Raw genomic sequence first — 26,022 nt, forward strand, 5'->3', positions numbered from 1 at the left:
CCTTTCCTAACTCCCCTATACATACCCCAGCTGACCAATACTGACCCACAGGTAGGGAAATTTCTACACCCCTCTTCAGCAAGAAGGGATTACAGAAGATGAGACCTTCTGCCTTCTCCAACCTGAAAGATTTAAGGATCAACACTGTTCTGGAAGAAATGATGAGGGAGCAGAAGGCAAGTTGAGGACAAAGCACAAACTGACACCCTGCAAAATCCTACTCTGCTCTTAAGACCAAGTTCAAATTGTATCTCTGCCAAGAAATCTTAGTCTCTTCAATTGATTCTAATCTTTCTTGTTGGTGTTCCCAAAAGGCTTCAGAGATTTATATGTATACTTAATACATTCACCAATGCGTTTGACAAAGATTTGCCTATGGACACTCACTGTACTGGGGACATGCAAACATGAGTACGACCATGCTCTCAAGAGGCTCAAAGTCAAGTGAGTTGCCTTGTATTATAATTATTTATCACCTGTGTCCCAGCACTAGGAATGTCAAGTTCAAGTTCTGTGAAGCAGAGACTTGTTTTTGCTCATTATTGTATTCCCAATATTTATAAGAGTGCCTAGCACAGAGTGGACGCTCAGTAAATACTGAATATGAAATTACATAGTTCTTTGCACGTGTGTGTATATATGTTTTCCTACTCAATTATTACAGACTATATATTTCTTGGGGATAGATGACGGTTTTTGTTTATCTTTTATCTTTCCCACAGCACCTAGCTTAGTGTCTTGCACATAGCAATGTCTGACATTGAACTCAATATCATTTTCTACTCAGCCTTAAGTGGATTTGCTAAATTATTAAAGCTTACAGCTTCTGTGCTCTTAAGCATAGAGAACCATCCCTGTGAATTACATTTATAAACTCTCAGAAAATTCTTTTAATGAGAAGACAATATGGAGCAAGGAAAATAGGCAAATTTTAGAGCTCAGTCAGATTTGGCCTAGAAGAATTATCCCAAGAAAAAGGATAGTGAACGGAATGGGAAAAATCTGATAGAGGATAGGGACTGATTTTTAAAATAAAGGCCATACAAACATGTTCCCCATTAAAAAAAAAAAAAGGAAGAAATGAAAACTGTCTTTGTTAAATAAGAAACACGGCAGTTCCACAGGGCATGAATAGAGCAATCTGTCCAGCATGCCAGGTTCCCCCAGTCTGTCCAGCTATTATTCAGGGGCAGAAGATCTAGAGACACGGACAGAGTACAGCCCTCCAGACCAGTGGCTCACAAGCTAAACTGCATCCGAGAATCCCCTCGGGAGCCTTTTAAGAAACACTGATGCCTGGACCCACCCACTGAGCTGCTGATTTAGTTGGTTTGAAGACGGCCCCAACAATCGCATTTCTGAAAAATCCCCCAAGAGATACTGGGAGACTGGGCTTGAGAAGCGCTGCTTTGGACGAAGGGTATGGCTAAGGAGAACTCTGCTATGGAAAGGACAAGATATGGACTAGAAAGCCTTGGATTACAGTCCAGACTCTGGGTGGGTGATTCATTTCTCTTTCTTTCTGTCTCTAGAATCTCAAAGGCAAAAGGAGATCTGTTGGAAACACAGAGAAAGAACAATGTGAACGGCAGTGAAACATCGCAGAGTCATTAAGTGATGTGCAAATATTTACTTAATATCACCACTAGGACCGCCAGTCCTTTAGGTCTGAGTTGATAATCTGTGCAGAATCCCACGCAGAAAATGATTAATATGAGCCAAATGAAAAGTTACATTTTCATGATAACAAATCCAGAGTGGAATAAAAGAAACAATTAGGAAGCAGATGGTGATTCCCCTTTAATGAGACATGGTCCTACAGAGATGGACTGGTAACCTCAGGAGCAAAGGCCCTTCATTAACTCTCATTTTAGTTAATTGCTATGTTCACAAAGTTAATCAACGTGAGAGGGCAATCAATCTCAATCTCCTGGCTAAAGCAGCCTGGAAATTCTGGGCCAGAAGTAATTTAGCACCCCAGATTTTTCTCATCTGACAAAAACTGTCCTTTTGCTTCACAGCTCTTCTGTAAGATCTCCAGGTCCTAAATTAACTCCTGCCAAAGACACCTTATTCCTTCAAGGGAGATGTCTCCAACAACCAATTTATTGTTTTTAAATATGAATTAATCATAAAATACAAATTAGGCTATTATGGCAGTTAATTATTTTAAGGTCAAATAAATGAGTGAACCAAACTTATTTAAAAATTACTCCGGGGGCACCTGGGTGGCTCAGTGGGTTAAGCCTCTGCCTTCGGCTCAGGTCACGATCTCAGGGTCCTGGGATCGAGTCCTGCATGGGGCTCTCTGCTCAGCAGGGAGCCTGCTTCCCTCTCTCTCTCTCTGCCTGCCTGTCTACTTGTGATCTCTCTCTGTCAAATAAATAAATAAAATCTTAAAAAAAAAAAATTTACTCCGGTAAAACGAAAAGAGTGTTTCCTAATGCAAACACCATGCTTTCGGCCTAAGGGCTAAAATTCCACCTAAACATTCACCACTAATTTTTGGAAATCATAATTTCTAACAGATATGAGCTGGGTACTAAGCACTGTAAAAGCTGTCTCTAAGAGACAGGATTGTTCTCTGTCACTTTCTGTTAATGATGAGTCCTCCCCCCATTAACCGAGAGAACACCTGCTGTAGGGACAGAACAATTTTAGTGCCAGGTCAGTTTCTTTGGTCATGGCCAACTGGTAATCACTGTACAGGGGAAAGGGTATTGGGCTGCAAATGAGAAGGTCTGGCAACCTGGGGCATGTGTGCGTGTGCATATGTGTGTGTGTGTGTGCGTGACGATTAAGAGGTATGCCTCTTTAGTGATCTCTGCTTCAGTATGTCCATCCCACACCCTGGCAAAACCCCAGTGCTGACTCAGTTCTACCATCTGCCCATTCCTGCACCAGGTGCAGCTGGTGTGCAAAGCTATCAGAGAGCAGTGCTAGCTGGTGCCGCCACCAACTCATGGTTTCCAATCGCAGTGCTGCTCAAAAAATGCTCCATCATCTCTTCCTGAATTCTCTCATCATCTGAGTATCAGACTCTCTCTGCTTGACTTATTTCGCTCAGCATAATCTCTCCCAGTCCCGTCCATGTTGCTACAAAAGTTGGGTATTCATCCTTTCTTTTTTTTTTTTTTTTTTTTTTTAAAGATTTTATTTATTTATTTGACAGAGAGAGAGATCACAAGTAGACAGGCAGGCAGAGAGAGAGAGAAGCAGGCTCGTTGCCGAGCAGAGAGCCTGATGCGGGGCTCGATCCCAGGACCCTGAGATCATGACCTGAGCCGAAGGCAGCGGCTTAACCCACTGAGCCACCCAGGCGCCCCGGTATTCATCCTTTCTGATGGAGGCATAATACTCCATCGTGTATATGTACCACATCTTCCTTATCCATTCGTCCGTTGAAGGGCATCTTGGTTCGTTCCACAGTTTGGCGACCATGGCCATTGCTGCAATAAACACTGGGGTACAGATGGCCCTTCTTTTCACTACATCTGTATATTTGGGGTAAATACCCAGCAGTGCAATTGCAGGGTCATAGGGAAGCTCTACTTTTAATTTCTTGGGGAATCTCCACACTGTTCTCCAGCGTGGATGCACTAACTTGCATTCCCACCAACAGTGTAAGAGGGTTCCCCTTTCTCCACATCCTCTCCAACACACGTTGTTTCCTGTCTTGCTAATTCTAGCCATTCTAACTGGTGTAAGGTGATATCTCAATGTGGTTTTAATTTGAATCTCCCTGATGGCTAGTGATGATGAGCATTTTTTCATGTGTCTGAGAGCCATTTGTATGTCTTCATTGGAGAAGTGTCTGTTCATATCTTCCGCCCATTTTTTGATATGATTTTCTGTTTTGTGTGTGTTGAGTTTGAGGAGTTCTTCATAGATCCTGGATATCAACCTTTTGTCTGTACTGTCATTTGCAAATATCTTCTCCCATTCCGTGGGTTGCCTTTTTGTTTTGTTGACTGTTTCCTTTGCTCAGCTGCACTACTTTCTCTAACTGCTTCCTTCCTGTGCTTTTTTTTTTTTTTTAAAGATTTTATTTATTTATTATTTGAGAGAGAGAGAGAGAGACAGAGACTGAGAGAAAGCATGAGAGGAGAGGTCAGCAGGAGAAACAGACTCCCTGTCAAGCAGGAAGCCTGATGTGGGACTCGATCCCAGGACTCCAGGATCATGACCTAAGCTGAAGGCAGTCGCTTAACCAACTGAGCCACCCAGGTGCCCTTTCCTGTGCTTTTTAAACATCTCATGGAGGGGGATGAGGGTGGGGAAAAAAGAACAATAAATGTCTAGTGGCTTTAACCTGAATAATGTATTGATGATTCCCAAACCTATCTCAGTCATCTGAAGTAGATGTGAATATCCAAGTGCCTGCTAATCATCTCTAACTGGAGAGTCCACAGGCATTTTCTTTTTTTTTAAGATTTCATTTATTTTTTGAGGGAGAGAGAGAAAGCACAAGCAGAAGAGCAGCAGAGGGAAAGGGAGAACCAGGCTCTCCGGCAACAAGAGAGCCTGACTCGGGGCTGGATCCCAGGACCCTGGGATCATGACCTGAGCTGAAGGTAGACGCCCAACTGACTGAGCCACCCAGGCGCCCCATACATAGGCATCTTAAATCAAGGTATCTGTAACTAAACTCTTTCTCTTCCTCTGGAAACCAGTCTCTCTTTTTAATTTCTCTCCAGATAGACTTTCTGAAATTTTTTTTGGTAAGTTCTAAGTCCATTGTGGGGTTTGAACTCACAACCCTGAGACCAAGGGCTGCGTGCTCAACCGAGTGAGCCAGACAGGTACCTATTTGATTTCTCAATCTAGTTCACAGTGCCACCCCTTGAACAAGAAACCTAAGGGCTTATTCTGCCATCTCCTTTCTTCCTCATCCACTGCTTGTGTTTTTTGAAGCACCAGAGATGAATTAGTTATAATCTTTGTTTCATGACACTCTCATTATGATAGTACCTTTGCAATATAACCATACCTTCCCATGGTTCCTTTTCTTCCTATAAACAAAGATACCTACCTTTCCTTCTTTGAAGTGCTTCTTGAGCTGCTTCTGCATGGCGGTCAACTTCTTGGACTGCACCCCACTGTAGGCCAGCAGCATGCCACCAAACTGCCTCTCAGTAATTTTCCCATCCACAGGGTCATGGCGTTCGAACTGGGAGAGAAACAGAGTGTTCTTGGGGTCAAACGCAAAGAATTTTGACATGGAATGTGGAATGATCAAGCTGGATGCCAGAAAATAGTTGGTGGCCACAGAGACTGTTATTTTTGAACTGTAATTCTCACTAAGATTTGAAAAAAAAATCAGAAACAGAAGATTTGGGTTCTTATTCCAGCTTTGTCACTATTTATGACTTTAGGAAAGTCACCCAACTTCTCTGGGCCTCAACATCCTCATGGATAAAACAGAGCTGCTATAACACCTTACACCTTACAGAGCAGGAGCGTCCTTGTGGGGATAAAAACAATGTTAAAACTCCATTCCAATTCATGAGTAATATTATTGGTAATAAGCGCTCTCTGGATCATCCATGTCCCTGCTACTCAGAAATAACTTCTAAGCTAATTATGGCCCCCTGCCAGTACTTATTATAATCAATAAGGAATGACAAAGGAGGGGGATCCTCCCCCAGGAATCAAACTAGGGAAGACCATCTTCCTGTCACAGACTAGAGGACTGGCAGCTAATTATGGAGCAGATGGGACCAGATTGAAGGAATGTAGTAAACACCGATTCTCAAATCCCCCTGCCTTCTGGGAAATCAGTGCAGTCTCCCAAGAAATGGTGGAGGACACTGGCAGAAGCTCACTGAGCCCTTGGACAAGAACACTCGCAATGAGTGCTACAGGTGAGAGAGGGCCATGCAGAAGCTCCTCACAGTGGGAAGGAGGTGTTCTCAGACAGTGGGGAATATGCCAGAAACTAGAAGTTAATGATGGATGTCTATGGAAGTCACAGACACAAAACCTGCAATTATGTACTGTTAGAAATGAATGGGAATGGGAACACGATAAATCAAATCTTAGAAGGTATGGCCAAAGGTGATCTTCCAACTGCCCAAAATGTCCCCATAAAACTTCAGTTTGTCTAATCAAAAAAGAAAATCCTAACATACAAAATCAGAAATGATAAATTATTAAAAAAATAAAGACACTGAAGATGAATGCACTTTATAATTTTAGGCTGCGATCTTAAATCTCAAGAAATGGAAGATTATTGGGGTGGGGAGGGACAGAAGGAGAGGGAGAGAAAGAATCTTAAGCAGGTTTCATGCCTAGCACAGAGACCAATGGGACTTGATCTTGATCCCACAACCCTGAGATCATGACCTGAGCCCAAAATCAAGAGTCAGACACTTAACCAACCGAGCTACTCAGGTGCCCCAAGAATGGAAGATTCTTTTTTTTTTTTTTTCTTTTTTACAGAGAGAGAGAGAGAGAGATTACAAGTAGGCAGAGCAGCAGCCAGAGAGGGGAGGAAGCAGGCTCCCTGCCAAGCAGAGAGCCCGATACGGGGCTCGATCCCAGGACCCTGAGATCATGACCTGAGCCGAAGGCAGAGGCTTAACCCACTGAGCCACCCAGGCGCCCCAGAATGGAAGACTCTTAAGAAAAATATTAATTACCCACCCCTCCAATTAAGTCAAGAAGTAGAAAATCTGAACAGGCCAATTACCATTAAAAAAATACTCTGAAAAAAAGCTAATTATAAATTTGATCAACTGTATATTTGTAAAGTCGTATCAGTTCCTCAATCTGTATTTAATATTGTTATACACTCACACCTTTAAGGATTTAAAAGAAAAGTAATGCATTTCCAGGTTTTCCCCAAAATGGCAATCAAATACTAAGACATCAACAGAGCTTGAAAAAAAATACATAGTGTAGGATGCCTTAATTAGACATGCTTATTTACCACAAAACTACTGAAAAATCATTAAATATATTTAGATATGCAGATGGAAAGGTTAAGTATAAAGGACTTCTAACTAATTTCAGTAGTATCAGAAAACTAAGATTTTCATTAAAAAATAGAGACAGGAAAGGGTGCCTGGGTGGTGCAGTCAGTTAAGCATCTGACTCTTGGTTCCGACTCAGGTCATGATCTCAGGGTCGTGAGATCAGGCTCCAAGTCAGGCTCTATGCCAGGTGTGAAGCCTGCTTGCAATTCTCTCTCCCTTTCCCTCTGCCCCTTCCTGCCCTCTTAAAAAAAAAAGGAAACAGCAAAGTTATTTCAGTGCTAACTGTAGTGTTAATGAAACTTATAAATGCAAAAATAACAAAATGGCTAAAGATGAGCCCAGAAACCAATTAGAAAGCAAAAACAATTTGAAGATGGTAAAATATCCCTCCAGTTTTACTGGAAAATAAGTTACCAGGAAATTTAAGATTCTTATGTGGCAGGGCATAATCCTATTCTCATAAAAGGGATATTAGAAAGACATAAGACATTTACCAAGTAAGGTCATGTCAACAAACATTTCTGGAATGTCTACTAGTTATCTAGCACTGTTAGTCATTGTGGAGTATGGAAAAGATTCAGTTTCTGTCCTCAAGAACATCACCATCTAGTAGGGAGATAAGACTTACATATGAGACACAAAATAAGGAAATATATAGTCAAGAGTGAACTGCTCTTTCAATTCTTATTTCCTCAGCACGGTAAGTTGATATGCACTCATACCTTCCCTAGTGAGACTGCATCAGTGGGCAGGACACAAGAACGACATTTTAACAACAGCAACAATTTTCTGTACTATGGGCCAGGAACTTCGCCCATATATGCCTTTATTTAATCATTTGACAATGCTATGGAGTAGATATTATCAGTTCCATTTTACGGATGAGAAAACCGAGGCAACAGGAGTTCCCTGTGGCAGAGCTGGGACTGCTCATAACCCAGCTCTGTTACGGATCCAAAGATTCTTTCTCAATATCACAGTCTCATCCTTCTAAGCAATGGTACATATTCATTCCATGGGGTAGCACTGCACTGTTTTAGATAAACTAACACAGCCATGGGGCTTGGTCGTATTTAAAACTACTGAGAAATTGCTCTTGAAGCAAAACTTCAAAACTATTTCCAAAGAAATCAACATCGTCAATATTAAGGGAAGGCCTCTTTTTTTATTAACTCAGCTACTCAATGCTTCATTTTTGTTACCCTGTCACTTCTACACAGCTGATTAATTTTTCTGATTAAGTTTTGACAATATCAAAAGTTTTCAGTGTTCAATTTAAGTTTGATTTATGGTTCAATTTACCACCGTGAAACAAAAGGGAGGGCTGGTAAGAGTTCTGCAAGGCCATGTTTCCATCAGATTATTAGTGAAAGGTGGTACCCAGGCAGAAGCTGGAGATCGAGGCGCTTCGAGAGGCGAGAGAAACGGAGCTGTGGTCCCTGCTCCCTCAGGCAGGCTTCAACAATTTAGGGTGCTCATTTTACCTTCATCTGGGAGACTGGACAACTATGGAGAAATTCCATCTATCTGCATTAGATGAGTCTGAGGCTTTCTCCTACATGACAGACTCAAGGGTGAAATGCTTCTTGTTTTTAATGTCGGCAGCAGCAGCAGCGGCTTGCTCCAGGCTTATGAAAGGCCTGTATTCATCTGCTCTCCACAGGGGCATAAGGCCTCACCTCGGTGATTTTCAAAGACAACAAAAACAATTTCCAGGAGAAATTTCCGAGTGACAATTCTAATACTCAAATTATTATTTTTATTAATGTTCTTCTGAGGACTCAGACTTGACTTTGGGCAACGGGTTCTACTATTGTCATTATTTTTGTGTGGCTGGAACCTGAAAGGGCCTAAAAACTAGAAAATTCAGCTCCATGGAGCCCACTTCAAAGTCACTACCTGCTCTGGAATTTGATTTCGGACAGCACTTCTTCTTTTAGGTTTTTAGGCTCCTTTGAGGCAAGACTGCCTTATTTCTGAGGTCTTTTTTTTTTTTTTTTAATTTTTATTTATTTATTTGACAGAGAGAGAGAATGAGAGAGGGATCACAAGCAGGGGGAGTAGGAGAGGGAGAGTCGTTTATTTCCACTCCTGCTCAGCAGGAAGCCTGACACGGGGCTCGATCTCAGAACCCTGAGATCATGACCTGAGCTGAAGGCAGACACTTAATGACTAAGCCACCCAGGCACCTTATTTCTGAGATCTTAATGCAGCTGGAGGAGGTGGGAGTGGGAGAGAGCGGTTTTTCTTCACATACAAAACTGCTAATGGAAACTGGCTTGAACTAATGTGCTATTCATTCAACATTTATTAGCTGAAGACCTCCTACGCTGAGACTAGGGAGCTTCAAGGGCAATTTCTCAAGGACATTTGTTGGGGCTACATTTTCACAGGCTATCGCTAGATACCGTGTGGTTCTCAGGATGAACTGTTTATCTTAAGCCTATAAAATCCTGGGGGTGCAACTCCTGGAGCACAGTGTGCATGTAATTCCCCAGGTCATGAGACTGTCTTTGGGGAGAGAGGTTATTACAAAATTATCACAATGCAGAGAGCTTCCAACTGTGTATCTGGAAGGAATTCAAATGACTAGCTTGCATTTTACTTAGTCAAACATTGATAGAGCCTCTTATGCTCCACTTCAATAAGAAATCCCAATCTATTTGGTCTTGTGGCACAGAACGTGTACATTCCAGCACACCATCCACCATTTGTATTGCTTTTCTGTCTAGGAAGAGAGCTGAACAGCTTAGCATTTTCTCTTCTGTGGCCACTATCACTTTCTCAAATGGATACAAACTGTTGGCTCCTTGTCATTCCCTAGGGGGTTGCAAAGAGGGGCCAGGGAAGAGGAGCCAAAAAACTGTCCAAAAGATTTTCCCTGGCTTTCTTTCCATATTGTGCCTCTTATTTCCACTCCTGCCCCTTGTTGAGAGAAGGAATAGCCTTTTGGAAGGACAGATGGTCTATATATCTAGATGAAATGACTTAAGGAATATGGGAAGCCAGAAAAAGAAAATATGTATTATGAACCAAAAAGATTTTAAAAAATCATAAAAGGAAAAGGAAATCAGTATCTGCAAGTGGATCTTAATTTATTAAAGACATTTGACATTAATATATTTCAACAAATGTAAACTTCAACCATATTCTCTTTTGTGCAGTTATCTTTCAGGAGATTTTATCTATCTCCTATGGTAAATCCTGAAATACACAAGTGTTTCAGAATGATAATTTTCTTAATAGGCTTATTCTAGTTTTTGAACCACACAATGCAATTAATATAGGGTAATCTTAAGCCACTGAGATGAATACAATCTGTTTTTCAACTTCACTATATTTGTCTTTTGATTTTTTTTTTTTTTTTAATTTTAAGTAATCTCTACTCCCAACGTTGGGCTCGAACTTATGACCCTGAGATCAACAGTCACTCACTCTACTGACTGAGCCAACCAGGTGCCCAGAGTATTTGCCTTTTGAGATCTTCACCATGCCACTGCTGCTCCTACCAGAGTCTCAGGACAACATCTGTTAGGTCCATGAAAAGGCAAAACAATGACAGGCCACGTTCTCTACTGCAAACCCACGCGGAGAGCATGACATACACACTTCACTGTCTGCATGGGAAATCTGTTTCTATAGTTGGCAGGGGACATCAGAGAGCCCCAGGTCAAAGTGCCTGGAGTCTGAATTTTCTTGATGATTAAATATAAGACGCATCTTCACTGTCAATACTAATATCACACCAAACTAAACTAATGAACTTTTCTATTTCAAAACCAAGGATATTTTCCATTTTAAAATGATTTTTAAGTTCAGGGTGGTGATCAAATGAAGTAACTAAATGGCATGAGTGTCAATCACATATAGTTAAACCAGAAGGTTAACTTTTCAGTCTGACAGTCAAAACCAGAAGATAACAAGACTGATACATGAACTTATTACAGGATAGTAAAAACCAAGGTATACTTGACTGAGGGTGTCTGGGAAAAAATGTTTTAGATCTGGAACAAGGGGTTTGAAGATATGCTAAGTTTTGGTTTCATTCTACGAAAGGTAATATATTAAAGTGACTAAGAACAAGGGCTTTAGAACCAGCAAGGCCTGGGTTGAACCCATATTTGCTGCTGAGACTTTAGCTAAGTGGCTTACTTCCTATAAGGCTTCAAAATCTTCCCACCAAAAAAATGGAGATAATATTCACAAGCTCAAAGTGCTGTAAGGATTAAATGAGGTATTATATGTAAAGAATTAAGCAAAGAGTTTGGTGCATAGTTAGCATTCAATAAATGTAGCAATATTTTTATCATCATGATACCGCTTTCCAGGAAGCTAAAAGCCTCAATTAATTATTCTGTTCTTAGCAGGTGTTAACTAAGTTCAATTACTATTTCTCACTATTCTTTTCATAATTGCTTTGACCAGTCTTTGATTGCAGAGTATTACTTTCACATTTGGAAAGCAGAAAAAGTAAACATAACAATTTTTTTTTTAAGATTTATTTATTTGACAGAGATTACAAGTAGGCAGAGAGGCAGGCAGAGAGAGAGAGGAGGAAGCAGGCTCCCAGCTAAGCAGAGAGCCCGATGCGGGGCTCGATCCCAGGACCCTGGGATCATGACCTGAGCTGAAGGCAGAGGCTTTAACCCACTGAGCCACTCAGGCGCCCCAACATAACAAATTTTATTTATTATTCAACACATTAGAATGATTTCAAGATTAGACTACTTACAGTTGGCTGAATATTTATCCATATTTATACTTTTCAGACAGAAAACGTGCATAAAGGATGTGCCTGATAAATATGTATTAAGTGAACACAGAAAGAACACTAGAACATTAATTCACAACACTGTCCTACAATTGAGAGGATTTCCTACCTGAGATGAGGGTGACCTTTCCATTTCTCCCATAATGGTATCTACTTTCATGAGTGTTTTCTGTACGAACACTTTAAAAAAAAAAAATTTATTTATTTATTTATTTGAGAGAGAGAGAGAGACAGAGATGGAGAATGAGCTACTGCATGCACAGCGGGAAGGAGCAGACAGACTCCCCACTGAGCAGGGACCCCCCCCCAGGACCTTGGGATCATGACCTAAGCCAAAAGCTGATACTTAAACAACTGAGCCAGCCTTGAGAATGTCATTCATTATGGCTAATCAGTAACCTACCTGAGTGATTATTACCTGGTAGGTGCTTTCCGGGGAACTTAACCTTATGTAAGCTGCACAACACCATTATTAAGAGGTACTGTTACTCTGTTTTACTGAGGAGGAAACACAGGCAGAGAGAATGTAAGTAAGTTGCCTGCAGAGTTAATCTGAGGAGAAGTTTCCCTCTGGTCTCACTAAGAACAGTTGATTTGCTCTTATCTTAAGTGCACCATGAATCATCTTTCCTTTTTTATCCTGGTTACTGGAAGCCTGGAGTCAAATTTGTGGCCTATCTCTAGTAAGAACAGGAGATGTTTTAATTTATCTAGTTCAGAATAACCTTACTCCTGGCTTTTTTTTACCTTCTTCCTTTAGCTTTCACTTCTCGGCAAATTCTAATTAACTTTTATCTCACTTAATATATTTAAAAAATTTTTTTTATTTAAAAAAATTTCTTTTAAAAGGTTTTATTTATTTATTTGACACAGAGAGAGAGAGAGAGACAGACAGACAGACACGGGAACACAAGCAGGGGGAGCGGGAGAGGGAGAAGCAGGCTTCCGGCCAAGCAAGGAGCCTGATGCAGGGCTTGATCCAAGGACCCTGGGATCATGACCAGAGCCAAAGGCAGACGCTTAACGACTAAGCCACCCAGGCACCGCACCCAGACACTGCACACTTAATGTATTTTTTAAGGCTTTTTAAAGTCCTTTCTTGGGCACCTGGCTGGCTCAGGCAGTAGAGCATGTGACTTTTGATATTAAGAGTTGTGAGTTTGAGCCCCATGTTGAGTGCAGAGATTACTTAAAAAAATAATAGTGCTGGATATCTAGTTTTTTTCAGTTTGGGGTCACAGTAAATACCACCACTGGGATAAACTTTTTAGCACTTATTTTTTATTACTGTTTTGGGATTGATCTCCAAAAATGGAATTATGAAGTAAGACTCTACAAGCTCTTTTAAATTATTAAATATTTTATATATATGAAATAATATACATAATAGACAAGTTATAAAAATAATAACAATAAAAATAAACACCATGAATCTCCCAGTTAACCTCAGAGAGGAAGAATTAGCACAACATTGGAAGCTCACATCTCTCCCTCCTTTAAGAAGTAACTACCAACTGGATTTCTCTTTCTTTTGTTCTTTTTCTTAGTTCAAAATACGTTTGTGTCCCAAAACAATATATTATTTCTGCTTGCTTTTGTACTTCATAAAATGGTATCTTAGTGAGTGTATTCTTCCATAATTTTTTTTTAAAGATTTTATTTATTTATTTGACAGAGAGAGAGATCACAAGTAGGCAGAGAGGCAGGCAGAGAGAGAGGAGGAAGCAGGCTCCCTGCGGAGCAGAGAGCCTGATGCGGGGCTCAATGCGGGGCTCGAACCCAGGACCCTGAGTTCATGACCTGAGCCGAAGGCAGCGGCTTAATCCACTGAGCCACTCAGGCGCCCCTCTTCCATAATTTTTTTTAGTGCTATACATTTTTTCAGTGTTATATTTCTAAGACTCATCAATGTCAGTACATTTATGCATACTTCTTTCAGTTTTATTGTTATAGATTTCTATTGTTTGAAAGTACTACGTTTTCCTACATATGAATATCTGAGTTATTATCAGCTTTTTTGCTATTATGAACAATGCTATTATGGATATTCTTCTATCAATGTCTGTGAAACACGAACTAGAGTTCCGAGTAAAGGGGCAGCTGGGTGACTTAGTTGGTTAAGTGACTGCTCCAGCTCAGGTCATGATCTCGGGGTCCTGAGATCGAGTCCCATGTCCGGCTTCCAGCTCAGCAGGGGAGTCTGCTTCTCCCTCTAACTCTCCCCCTTCTCATGCTCTCTTTCTCTCTCACTCTCTTTCCGAAATAAGTAAATAAAATCTTAAAAAAAAAAAAAAGAGTCCTAGTCTAAGGTATAGATTTAGAAATGGAACTGCTAGCTTATGAATATCCAATTATTATTATGTTCCTTTTAAATATTTATTTTATTAATTTTAAATTTTATATTATTTTGGTCACATTTTTGGTCTCTATGCATTGTATATGATATTACAAAATATATGTTATTATTTATTATATATTATAATAAATTTTGATATAAAATATCAAAAGAATCTCCAATACTTTTATCAGCTATGTATAAGAGTTCCCATTGCTTCTCATCTTCAGCACTTGGTGTTGTCAGAATTTTAATTTTTTGCCCAATCTAGTGTGTTGAAAAGTGGTAGGTATAAAGTCTTCAGTGCTCTTAATTCCTATTACCAAATTAATTTCCAGGAAGATATTTCAATTTACAGTCCCAGTAGTATATATGAATACCTATTTCTCGGTATACTTGACAATATCAAGCATGATAATAAAATATTATTACTAGGGGAAAAATAGTAAAGATTTCATTTATTTGAGAGAGAGAAAAAGAGAGAGAGAGAGCATGAGTCGGGGGGAAGGGACAAAGGGAGAAGTAGACTCCCTGCTGAGCCAGGAGCCCAATGGAGGACTCCAGCCCAGGATCTTGAGATCATGATCTGAGCCGAAGGCAGTTACTTAACTTACTGAACCCCTCAGGTGTCCCAAATGGTAACTTATCTTAATGAATATTTCTTTGATTACTAGTGAGGCTGATGAGAATTTTTCTAACACACGGACTGGCTGGCCATTTCTAGTTCTTCCTTTGAATTTTTTGTGTATGTTCTTTGCCTATTTTGTTTTTTTAGGAGAAATGCTCATATTTGTCTCATTAATTTATAAGATTAAAATATTTGCTTTATTAATATAGTTTGTTTTATGCATAGAAGTTTTATTTATTTTTTGAAATGTTTTAAATCTTTATTGCAGTGAAATGCATGGATCTTTTTCTTTATGAATTGTATTGTTGGTTTATATCTAGCAACTCTTTCCTTGTGAGTTAAGAAGCTAAGTATTGACTTATAGTTTCTTCATTTAAAAAAAAAAAAGAAAACGGGTGCCTGGGTGGCACAGTCTGTTGAGCGTCTGACTCTTGGTTTCAGCTCAGGTCGTGATCTCAGGTGATGGGATAGAGCCCCACATTGGGCTCTGTGCTCAGTGTGGAGTCTGCTTGAGATTCTTTCTCCCTCTGCCCTTCTTCCTTGTACTCTCTCTCTCTAAAATAAATAAATCTTTTTAAAAAAAAGAAAACATAGCAAAATATTAAAACATATCTCTTAATACCAACCAAAGGGATTAAATCCTCAGAATAAAAAAGATTATCAGTTTAAGTTTGTTTTAAAAAATCCTCCAGTCTGGGGGCACCTGGGTGGCTCGGTGGATTAAGTCGCTGCCTTCGGCTCAGGTCATGATCTCAGGGTCCTGGGATCGAGCCCCACATCGGGCTCTCTGCTCCGCAGGGAGCCTGCTTCCTCCTGCCTCTCTGCCTACTTGTGCTCTCTCTCTGTGTCAAATAAATAAATAAAATCTTTTAAAAAAAAAAAATCCTCCAGTCTGTTGACTTTGAAACTAGTCTGAATGGGAATTTAGACTAACATGGGGTGGTTTAAGCCTAATAATGTCAAGTAAATGCAGTCCAGTTAACTTCCTTGTTTTGTTTAAAGTTATATAAACGAATATTGAACAAGGGAGAAAGCAGGGAAAAAACCCATAGTTCAGCGCCAGAGAAAAATAAGGCATAAAAGGGTAATACACTTACTTGAAAAAATTTCTTAGGTTGTTAAAGAATAATCCATACTTTATCATCTACAATACAAACATTTATATAGTACTTACTGTGTGCCAGATCCTGTTCTAAGTGCTTTCCATATATTAACTCACATGGAATTCTTAATTACACAAAATTTGTGTGGCTATTTTTCCCTGAGATAAGACTTTGATCAATATGAACAAGAGATTCTGGCAAAATTAACTGTTATTTAATATTCCAATCAATCTATAAAGTTAAAATCTATAAAGTTAAAAATCTATAAAGTCAATCTATAAAGTTCCACATGGAATTGGTATATAGGATTATTCTCAAGTTATTTTTCCTTTAAGATAACTCTTTCAGCAAGCAGATCTTATCATATCCAATTCTGCTTTCAAATAACCATTTTACTCTAAACCACAGCAACAGAAAAAGAAGTCTGTCTTGTGTTAATGTGTTCCTTTGAGAGTTGAGGCTCAGCATTATTCAGAGTTCAAGGACATTCTTCTTTCATAGGAGATCACAAGAGTTTTGGAGACAATCTGACTGTTGGAAAAAAAATATAAGAGCTCCAATTTTAGAAGGTAAGAACCAAGGTCTAATTGTAGTAGGAAAGCAAAAAGTGCTGTCTCCTTTCACTGCATGTCACTGTTTTCCTCTGACTTCATCCTTTCTTAGACAGTTCTCTGGGATCCACTGTCAAGGTGAAAAATACAACATTTTTCCATACTGTTTTTGTCCTAGCATTGCTGACAGCATGTCAGCATTCATAAGACAGCTGGAGATTTAGCTTGTTCATTACTTGACACTTAATGACCACTCTACGAGCCTCAATGTGCCAACTTTACCTAAAGGTGTGGCAAACTGTGGAAGACAGCAGCCAGTGTGAAAAGCTGTTAAAAAATAATGATGACAGTTAAGATAAACAATTTACTTTGGCCTCGGTGTATTCACAGTTGATCATTTCCTCATCACAGTGAGTGACTGAATAAAGAAAAATGAGTTTCCGTAAAACACCAGCAAACCAAACCTAGCAACATACAAAAAGGATTATATACTATGACCAAGTGGAATTTATCCCATAAATGAGAAGGTAGTTTAACACCTGAAAATTAATTACTGGAATATATCATATCAATAGAATAAAGACACAAGGAGCCTGGGTGGCTCAATTGGTTGGGCGACTGCCTTAAGCTCAGGTCATCATCCTGGAGTCCTGGGATCAAGTCCCACATCAGGCTCCCTGCTTGGTAGGGAGTCTGCTTCTCCCTTTGACCCTCCCACCACCCATGCTCTCTCTCTCTCTCTCTCATTCTCTCTCATATAAATAAGATCTTAAAAAAAAAAAAGAATAAAGATACAAAAATTTCATGAAGAAATTGCAAGAAAAAAGGAAAATAAAAAACGAAATCAAATACTTTCTAATAGCAATCTTGGGGGGAGAGGCACCAGTTTCTTCATGTTAACATTTTCATAAGAGAATATGGGTAATTTCTCCCATTATTATAATGGGAGAAAACTCTCTAAGTCAGTAGGTGGTAATCACTGGCAAATGATCAGAATATCAAAACTTGTATAACAGAGGCAAGGAGGATATTAATTTTTAGTGGGCTCCAGCATGATGTAAATTAGCCATCAACTCACTAAAATATGTAACATGTCCCCCAAGCTGGGACGATCAAGTGCCTAATGCTTTTTCACAGCAATAAAATATAAACACAAAAGCCTTTCTATAGCTAGGGGAATCCAATCAATTTCAGACCTTCTATATTCCAAAGGAAACTTTCATCAGCTGTGAAAGGACTTGGACTCCCTCCTGGTTCCAGAAAAAGACTTGTTTTATGTTCAGCATTTGGGTTTTTCTTTATGTTATTTTCCCTTTCTGGGGAAGGGTATAAATTATATGGGGAATATAAATGAAGCCAGTATGTTTCAGTGGCAAGAATTCAGGTTGTGGGGTGCCTAGGTGGCTCAGTTGATTAAGTGTCTGTCTTCGGCTCAGGTCATGATCTCAGGGTCCTGGGATCGAGCCCCAACTGGTTCCCTGCTCAGCAAGGAGCCTGCTTCTCTCTCTGCCCCTTAACCTGCTTGTGTTCTCTCTCAAATAAATAAAAATCTTAAAAAAAAAAAAAAAAAGAATTCAGGTTGTACAGACTGACTTGGTCACCACCCGAGCAATTTATGTAATCTTTCGAGCTTTGGTTCCCTTATTTGTAAGATTGGTGTAATAAGTACTTTCCTCTTGGGATTATTGTGAGAGTTAAGTCAGATAATGCTTGAGGAATAATCACCCTAACTTATCTTTCCGAAGATGCATTTACTTATATTTTTTTACATTTAATACCTCTAAACTCAGTATACTTTTACAATTAATGTTGGTTAGGCAGCAGCTGTGACGTTGTCACTGGCTGTATGAGTATGTTACAGCGTGTAGAACAGGGACCCATGGCTCAGAAGAAAATCCCAGGTAGCAGTGCAGTGTTCCTTTAAGAAATGCTGCATTACTAATGCTCTTGAGAGCTCAAAGAACAGTACTATGTGGAAAAACACAGATTTTCAGTCAAAGAGAAATTTAGAAGTGTTAGACCTGAATATAATGAAGTTTCAGGCCAATTTATTTTGTTCATAATTCCTTTTAATGTGTGTACAAGAGTGACACATAATATATCTTAAGTTACAGGAGCATTTTAATGGATATTAACCAATATTTTTGGTGTAAAGAGAGCATTTTTATCATGGTTTACTTGACAGCTTTTTTTTTTTCTTTCTTAGTGGCACATAAAATCATGGTCTCTCTTCCCACTGTTGTTTTTTCTTTTTTCCACTGTTTATGTTTTAGATTCCATGAAATATGGTAGTACCACACCCACCTAGCACATACGAAGAGCAGAATAAACATCAGCTATTAGTAATGGTATTATTAGCAACTACAATAAATGTCAGCTACAAATAATAACTAGGGGGTCACACTTGCTTCTGTTAACTTCAGCTCTACTTAAAGAGAAATAAACCTCGTTCTCTAGAAAGACAATACAGAAAAGAAATGGAAAAAGGAAAGAAAAACAGTTCAGTCATTCTCTTAACTCTCCTTTCTACTCTCACATTCACATTTTGCATGTTTATGAGGAGGAAAAGCAGCAGGAGTGGAACTAAGTTTAGGGCCTGGAAAGTTAAATGATAAAACTCTCTTTTCCCATTGAAACTGGACTTAGACAAAAATTTATGGAAATAGGAGCTGTAAGAATAAATTGTAAGTCCTGTAGTCACTACATATGGGATATAAACAAATGGACTTAGGGATAATAATGTACAAAATGTTTCCTAATCATTCTCTTATTTGAGTCTCATAATTACCCTTGAGATAGGTGTATTAGCTATAGTCTCCATTTATGTAAAAGGAACCTGAGATGTGAAGACTACAACACAGCCTGGTAGATTTTAAAGTTACTCTACATGGAGGGGCACCTGGATGGCTCAGTTGGTTAAGCATCCAACTCTTGATTTCAGCTAAGGCCATGATCTCAGGGTCATGAGATCAAGTCCCACATCGAGCTGTACCCTGGGCGTGGAGTCTGCTTGGGATTCTCCCTCTCTCCCCCGCAAAATAAAATAAAATAAAATAAAAATAATAAAATAAAATAACTCTACAAGGATGTGTATTACTGGCATGATTACAGTCATGACAAAATTGCATAATATTGTTTCTAGAAAAAAATGATTTAACAAAGCCATGACTAGGGGCTAAGATCACATAAGTGTACATATTCCTAATAAATAGAAAAAAACAAAAGAGCAAATTATAAGTTACACTGCCAAATTGTACTCAAGAGGAGATAGCATCATAAATAGTTATTAGTTGATGTTTTCTGTAAGGACAACGTCCAGAGACACAAGATATGAAAAAAATCAGATGACTATATTATTAATGACGTCAAGAAAAAGTACAGGGCGCTTTGGAAACATCTAATATAAAAATGTGGTCTAATTTGGGTTTGGAAGACAGTGAAGCAGGGAAGACTTCCTTGATTGAGTGAGGAATAACTGAGCTCTGAGGTAACTAGGGGAAGGGAAAGGAGGACAAGAGTGTCCAGGCAAATCAACAGTAGTAACAAAGGTCCCTGGTGGAAGACTGATTGGTATGAGATGAATTTGGAGGAGGCAGCTGCAGAGCTCAAATAATACCGAGACTCTAGGCATGGGTTTAAGTCTTTATTCTAAGAAGGACAAGGATAACAAGAGTGGCTATCCTAAGACTAGTAAGGAGGCAACTGAAGTAATCCAGGCAGAAGATGACTTTAGTTTGGGCTAGAATGGTGGCAGAGATGGACAGAAGTGGTTGGATGAGATGATGTTATTGACAGTGACTGCAGGAGTAGGTGTGATGAAGAGATACGGGCTTAAGTAGGTACTTTCCTGATGGAAGAGATCTGGGCCAAATTAGGTTCTTTTTTGCTTTGCACACATTTTTCTAAGTGTGTGATTCTAGCTACGTGCAAAGCCTATGGTTGCTTGACTTTCTTGCTGCTTAACCCTAAGCCTTTACTGAAAGAAAGTCAGGTGACTCCTCGTTTCTGTCCAGCAGGTCTTGCTCTTGCTGGTGCTGGCAGAATGTTTACGTTTGAAATTATACTCCCTTAAATATTTAAATTATTTTTAATATCTTTCCTTCTTGGGGTCCTATTAGATTTGAAACATCCAATACATCAATGTGAATGGCCAATGCAGGGTAATGGGGCCGAGGTAACTATTAAAGAAACTGCTCTTATCATCTCCTGTAGCTCCCCAAGATGGCAGAGATCCCCCACTTCAAGGGTATTTAACTTGAGGAGCTAGACGTAACACAGGAGACAAAGATACTGATATTAGTTGGTCATTCTCAGTTCTATCCCTTTACTACAATTCAAATACTTACTTCCTCGCCTCCAGCTGTCACGTGGCTGGGCAGCAACAATAAGCCCCAAATCACCTAGGGAGGATACATGCTGTCCGTGGCTTTGCAGTACCAGTAAAGACTACAATCATAAACCAGAGGCCAAGGTTACTCCACTGCTTTTAGTATGGAGGCAGAGAGGAAGTTAACCAGTATTTTCGATCACAGTCAACTCATGGAATACACTAAAATCATGGGAAAACTGCACATTGTTCTATCATGTATTTACCAGCAAATGCTGGCAGAGAGAGGCAGGCATTTTAAATATTTGAAGCTATCTAGGAACTAGGGTTTGACATATACTAATTACAGCTTAGCAGTACTCATTTATCAAGATGATGTAGCTTTTACTCTGCTCTAAGGATCTGCCCGTTGAGCCCTCTGGCAGATGAATGTGGTGACTACTGAAACATCTATGTGGGAAGGTGAGTCATTTTGGATGACCTCTATAAAGCAGGTTTAGAAGGGACTGGAAACCTATGCCCCATTTTGCTGGTTTGAAATTAATTATGTTTCACTAAGAGAATAGGCTCCCGGGCACAGTTGACAAAGTAGATCTAAAATCTGATTAGCTTTGGTGAGTTAATGATTGTACATTCAAATAAATGGACTTAGTATACTCACTGGATCAACCAACCCCACAATTTATTATTATTCTTGGGCAGAAATAGAATGTAAAACCACAATAACATCACACCTGAGGTTACACATACTCACAAGTGAGGAAAACCAAAGAGATTGCTCCCCCAGCTACCATAACCCTGTCAGAGCATAAAGATATATATTTAAAGTGAACTATAAAACTTAATTTGAATCCACAGAGAAAAAAAAAATCCCTCATAGGCTTTCTGAAGTCAGACTGAGATAAAATCAGTAAACCAACCAGTATAATTTCCCAAGCATTATAAGAATCCCAGTCATTATTTTAGATCCAAATTTTAAAATGAGTCTCAGTCAGATTCAACCTGATACACATTTACTTAACACGAAATGCCAGAAGTTCCCTGAAAACTCTAGCTCAATTTGAGGTGATAGGGGAATTCCTGATGGACAGCAGACTTTGTTCCCATTTCTTTAATTAGTATCACAGATGGTTAAGATGAGAGATTATACCTAGGTGAATAATTGGAAATTATGTAAAAGCATAGCTAGAGAGTAGCTACTTCCTGCTTTCAAAGTTCAGGGATGCCTGGCTGGCTCAGTCAGTTAAGTGTCTGACTCTTGATTTTGGCTCAGGTCATGATCTCAGGGTCGTGAGATCAAGCTCTGGATTAGGAGCCACACTGAGCGTGGAGCCTGCCTAAGATTCTCTCTCTCCTTCTCTCTCTGCCCTCTGTCACCCACTCTCTCTAAATAAATAAATGAATGAATGAATAAAAAAAAACAAAAGTTCAAAGTTCATCACACTTAAGAAATGAACATTTTCAGGCACCCAGAAGGCTAACACTAAGTCATACATTATCTAAGTGTTTTTATATGTATCATATTCTGTGTATCAGAGAGTAAAATTCCTTACATCTTGAGTGAAAACGTAATTTGTTAGGCTTTTAACACACCACCATTATGTCAGTGGGAATTTCCCAAGTTGATTATAAAATATCATGGAAAAAATTTATTCTCATAATAGATACTAAATTAGAGAGTGATCTTTAAAGACATTTTCCTTAAATTGAGGGAATAACCAAAACAATGAACACTGTTATGCTGTAAATAAGCAAATAAAAATAAATAAATTAAAAAAAAAAAAAGAACACATTCTGTAATAAATATTCAAAGCCAAAAAAAAAAAATTGAGGGAATAAATTTATAAGCATGGAAACTAAACACATCCTAATGCTTTGGCCATAAAGTGAGATTTATTTAAAATATTCAATACTTCTGCCACTAATGGTAGCAATAAACCATGGTTTATAGTATAAAAGGGACTAAACCCCACTCTGGGGGGAAAATTGAATCCTGAAGTTTTAGGGGAGCCCTCCCCCTCAATTCAAAAGCTACATAGAAGACGCATTCCTCTGGGGATGGAGGGGCCTGGGATAGGAATACAGCAAGCATTTGCATGGCCTGGATTGCAAGAACATGTGACTGGGTATCTGGTGAAGCAGAGACAAACTATTAACATACAGTGCTTCAATACTCCTACGAAGCAAGGGAAAGGAATGAGGCTGCCATTCTGCTCACTAGATTCAAAGTTAATGAAACACGGGGAAGACTGGGGTGACCCTGAGCAGTGCCAAGTGGTGCAGACAGGCAGGAAGGCATCTGAAAATAAAATCAGCACAGAGCTGAAAGATAAACTGCTGGGTCAGCCTCTACAACGAGCCAGCTGCTGGAAAAGCGTGCAACGGCACTGTGTCCATGAGACAGCATGACTGTTGACAGCATGTCACTGGAACGGTTTTTGTCACAGCCCTCCAAAGGCCAGTCTTTTTTTTTTTTTTTTTTTAAGATTTTATTTATTTATTTGACAGAGAAGCAGGCAGAGAGAGAGAGGAGGAAGCAGGCTCCTTGCTGAGCAGAGAGCCTGATGCGGGGCTCGATTCCAGGACCCTGGGATCATGACCTGAGCCGAAGGCAGAGGCTTAACCCACTGAGCCACCCAGGTGCCCCTCCAAAGGCCAGTTTTATCTTCTGGGGAAGGTGGTGAGTTTATAGGTGTGGTAGTCTGTATAAAGACGTCCCCCTGTGTTCCCCCGGTCTTCAGAATCATGCTCTTGTGTAGTCTCCACTTATAATGGTCCACGATGGGCCTTTGTGGCCAAAGCAATGCAGCAGAAGGGATGTCACTCCTGAGAGTATGTAAGAAAAGACATCTTGGTTCCACTTTCTCTCTTTTGGATCACTTGCTGTGCAAGGCGCCAGCTGCCATGTCACGAGAGCCTTGTGACAGCATCCACAGAGTGAGGAACTGAAGCCTTTGGCCCACAGCCGTGTGAGTGAGCTTGGCAGAGGATCCTCTAGCCTCGTCAGGCTTGTAGAGCACTGTAGCTCGGGCTGATGGTGTGAGATGGCTGGAACCACCCAGCTAAGCTGCGCTCGGATTCCTGTCCCTTAGAAACTGTGTGATAGAGTATTTGTTTTAAGCTGCTAAATTTGGGGATAATTTCTTAGGTAATAATAGCTAACTAATAGAGCTCTAATGCTCCAATTTTGGAGAGAAGGGGTTAGAAACTATCTTCTTACTTTGCAAAACCACTAGAGCTTGAGCAGGTGTCTACACTAGCAGTGGTGGCGGCACCAGAGCTGGAGTTGCAGAATCAGACAGGTTACCTCAGACAAGAACAACCGTTAAGTTGTCCCCTATGAACATTAATTCATCCCAAATGTCATTTTGTTATACAGAGAGAGGGAAGAGGGAGAGAGGTGGGGAAGGGAGGGAGAGAAGTAGAGAGGGAGGGAGAGACAGAGAGAGAAAGAGAAACAATTATCACAACAAAAAGCTACCAGACAGGGAAGGTAATTCCACTACAGCAAATGCTTCCAGATGCTTCCAGAATTTCTCAGTTTTCACTTTGCCAACTTTTAACAGTACAGAAAATCCATGAGAACTACTGCTCTGTTTTCAAAGATTTTGTTTGAGAGAGAGAGAGAGAGCAAGCATGTATGCACAAAAGAGGGGAGGGTGGGAGAGAGAGAAGCAGACTCCCTGTTGAGAAGGGAGCCCAACATGGGACTCAATCCCAGGTCCCTGAGATCATGACCTGAGCCGAAGGCAGATGCTTAACTGAATGAGCCACCCAGGTGCCCCCATGAGAACTATTTCTACACTAAAAGGAAAATATAGTATATTAATACTCTTAACAATGATGACAGATACACATAATTCTGTATATGATGTCCAATAAAGAGAACATGACCAATCCTGTATTCAAGGGAACTACTTCAGTTTCTGCCTTAATTTCTGGCATCATGCTCCATAAATGTATCTACATAGAAATATAAAAAATATTATTAAGCATCTCACTGAGCAATATTTCCAGCACAATGAATTCAACACACCTCACTTATTTTTCTAGTTGGATACAATGTAAATCACTGATTTGGGATTATAAATCTAATCCACCCAATGACTATGAAGTTGGCAATTTCCTGGAATCTTTCCTGGAATCAAACTTTAATGGCAGTAAAGCTGCAGAAAATATCAAGATGGGCCCTGGCCAGAGATGTCAGGAAGCACAGGTCACCACTCTTCCCTTACTTCCTGTGCTAATAATGGAAGATGTGCAGGAGACACCAACAGTCTGTAGGAAGGTGCTCTGGATAAGGAGCAGCTGGACACAAAACAGCTCAGTGAGAAGCAGGCGGCCATGAAAGAATGAGGAAATGAACCAACCACCCTAGAGCACATGGTGGGTGTCAGGCATTGCCCTGGCTGCTTCCTTATCTCAGGAAGACTTCCTGACAACTTTGTGAGGTAGATATTACTATGACTGTACATTTGAAGAAATTAAGGCTCCCAAGGTCAAAGTGTAAAATTTAAAATCCAAATGACATCACTGTATACTGATTATTCTTTGGACAAATATTTACTGTGCACCTACTGTGTGCATACCTCTATTGTTGTACTTTTCTTCCAGGGCTGTAATAACTGTCTAATTTCTAGTCTGATTGTAACTCCTTCTATTCAGGAACTAACTGCTTTTGTACCTAACCTAATGTCTGGCACGTACTTAAGAACTCGCTAATTTTGTGATTAGTAAAAACAAAAAACCCAAGCCCCAAAACCCCAAGTGTTACATTCTTTGGCTTTATTTTTCTGCTAGGTAGACAGGATATGAGATTTCAAGGAAAGACTGGTGAAGAGTAGAGGAATCCTAAAAAAAGATGTTTTGGCATTACTTTATTTGGAGGCTTTTTTTAATGCTAAAAAAATTACTGACGTAGCTTGTACTTCATTAGTCCGAGAAGCTTTGATAAGAAAAACCATTCATGCTAATGTGGTAGATTTGATATAAAACAAATGAGGAGAATGGGGGGGGGAGAAAAGGCATTCTATTATAATAGGAAAAAGGAGAAATGAAGGAGACTTGAGAAAAAAACTTTTTTTCTATGCTGTTAACTGAATTCGGAGGATAATAACCTGATGTAATATATATGATCCTCTAAAGTGGCATTTGCTTGGAGTCTGAATTCAACAGGCTGTAATGCATTATTTATTCACAAATTACTGCAAAGCTGGCTCTCGTTCCTAAGACATTGTCTAGACTCCTCTAAGGCTGAATGGCAGGCTAGAGGCTAAAGTTATTTTTAAAAAATCTCCTTTTCCTCTAAAAGAGAAAAAGATCTATTAGAG

The 26,022-nt window shown here is 39.7% G+C and overlaps 1 protein-coding gene across 4 annotated transcripts in view; it reads right to left on the minus strand.

Annotated features, from left to right (window-relative positions):
• MICU1 (mitochondrial calcium uptake 1) overlaps window positions 1–26,022 on the minus strand; it is a 230,453-nt gene that overhangs the window by 34,635 nt on the left and 169,796 nt on the right. For all 4 annotated transcript variants that reach the window (XM_046026571.1, XM_046026570.1, XM_046026569.1 and 1 more), the window contains one exon: window positions 5,033–5,170. In XM_046026571.1, the coding sequence (XP_045882527.1) occupies window positions 5,033–5,170 (138 nt within the window). The remainder of the gene's footprint in view (window positions 1–5,032; window positions 5,171–26,022) is intronic.

This window comes from Meles meles, chromosome 13, assembly GCF_922984935.1.
Source record: "Meles meles chromosome 13, mMelMel3.1 paternal haplotype, whole genome shotgun sequence".
Classification (NCBI taxonomy): Eukaryota; Metazoa; Chordata; class Mammalia; order Carnivora; family Mustelidae; genus Meles; species Meles meles.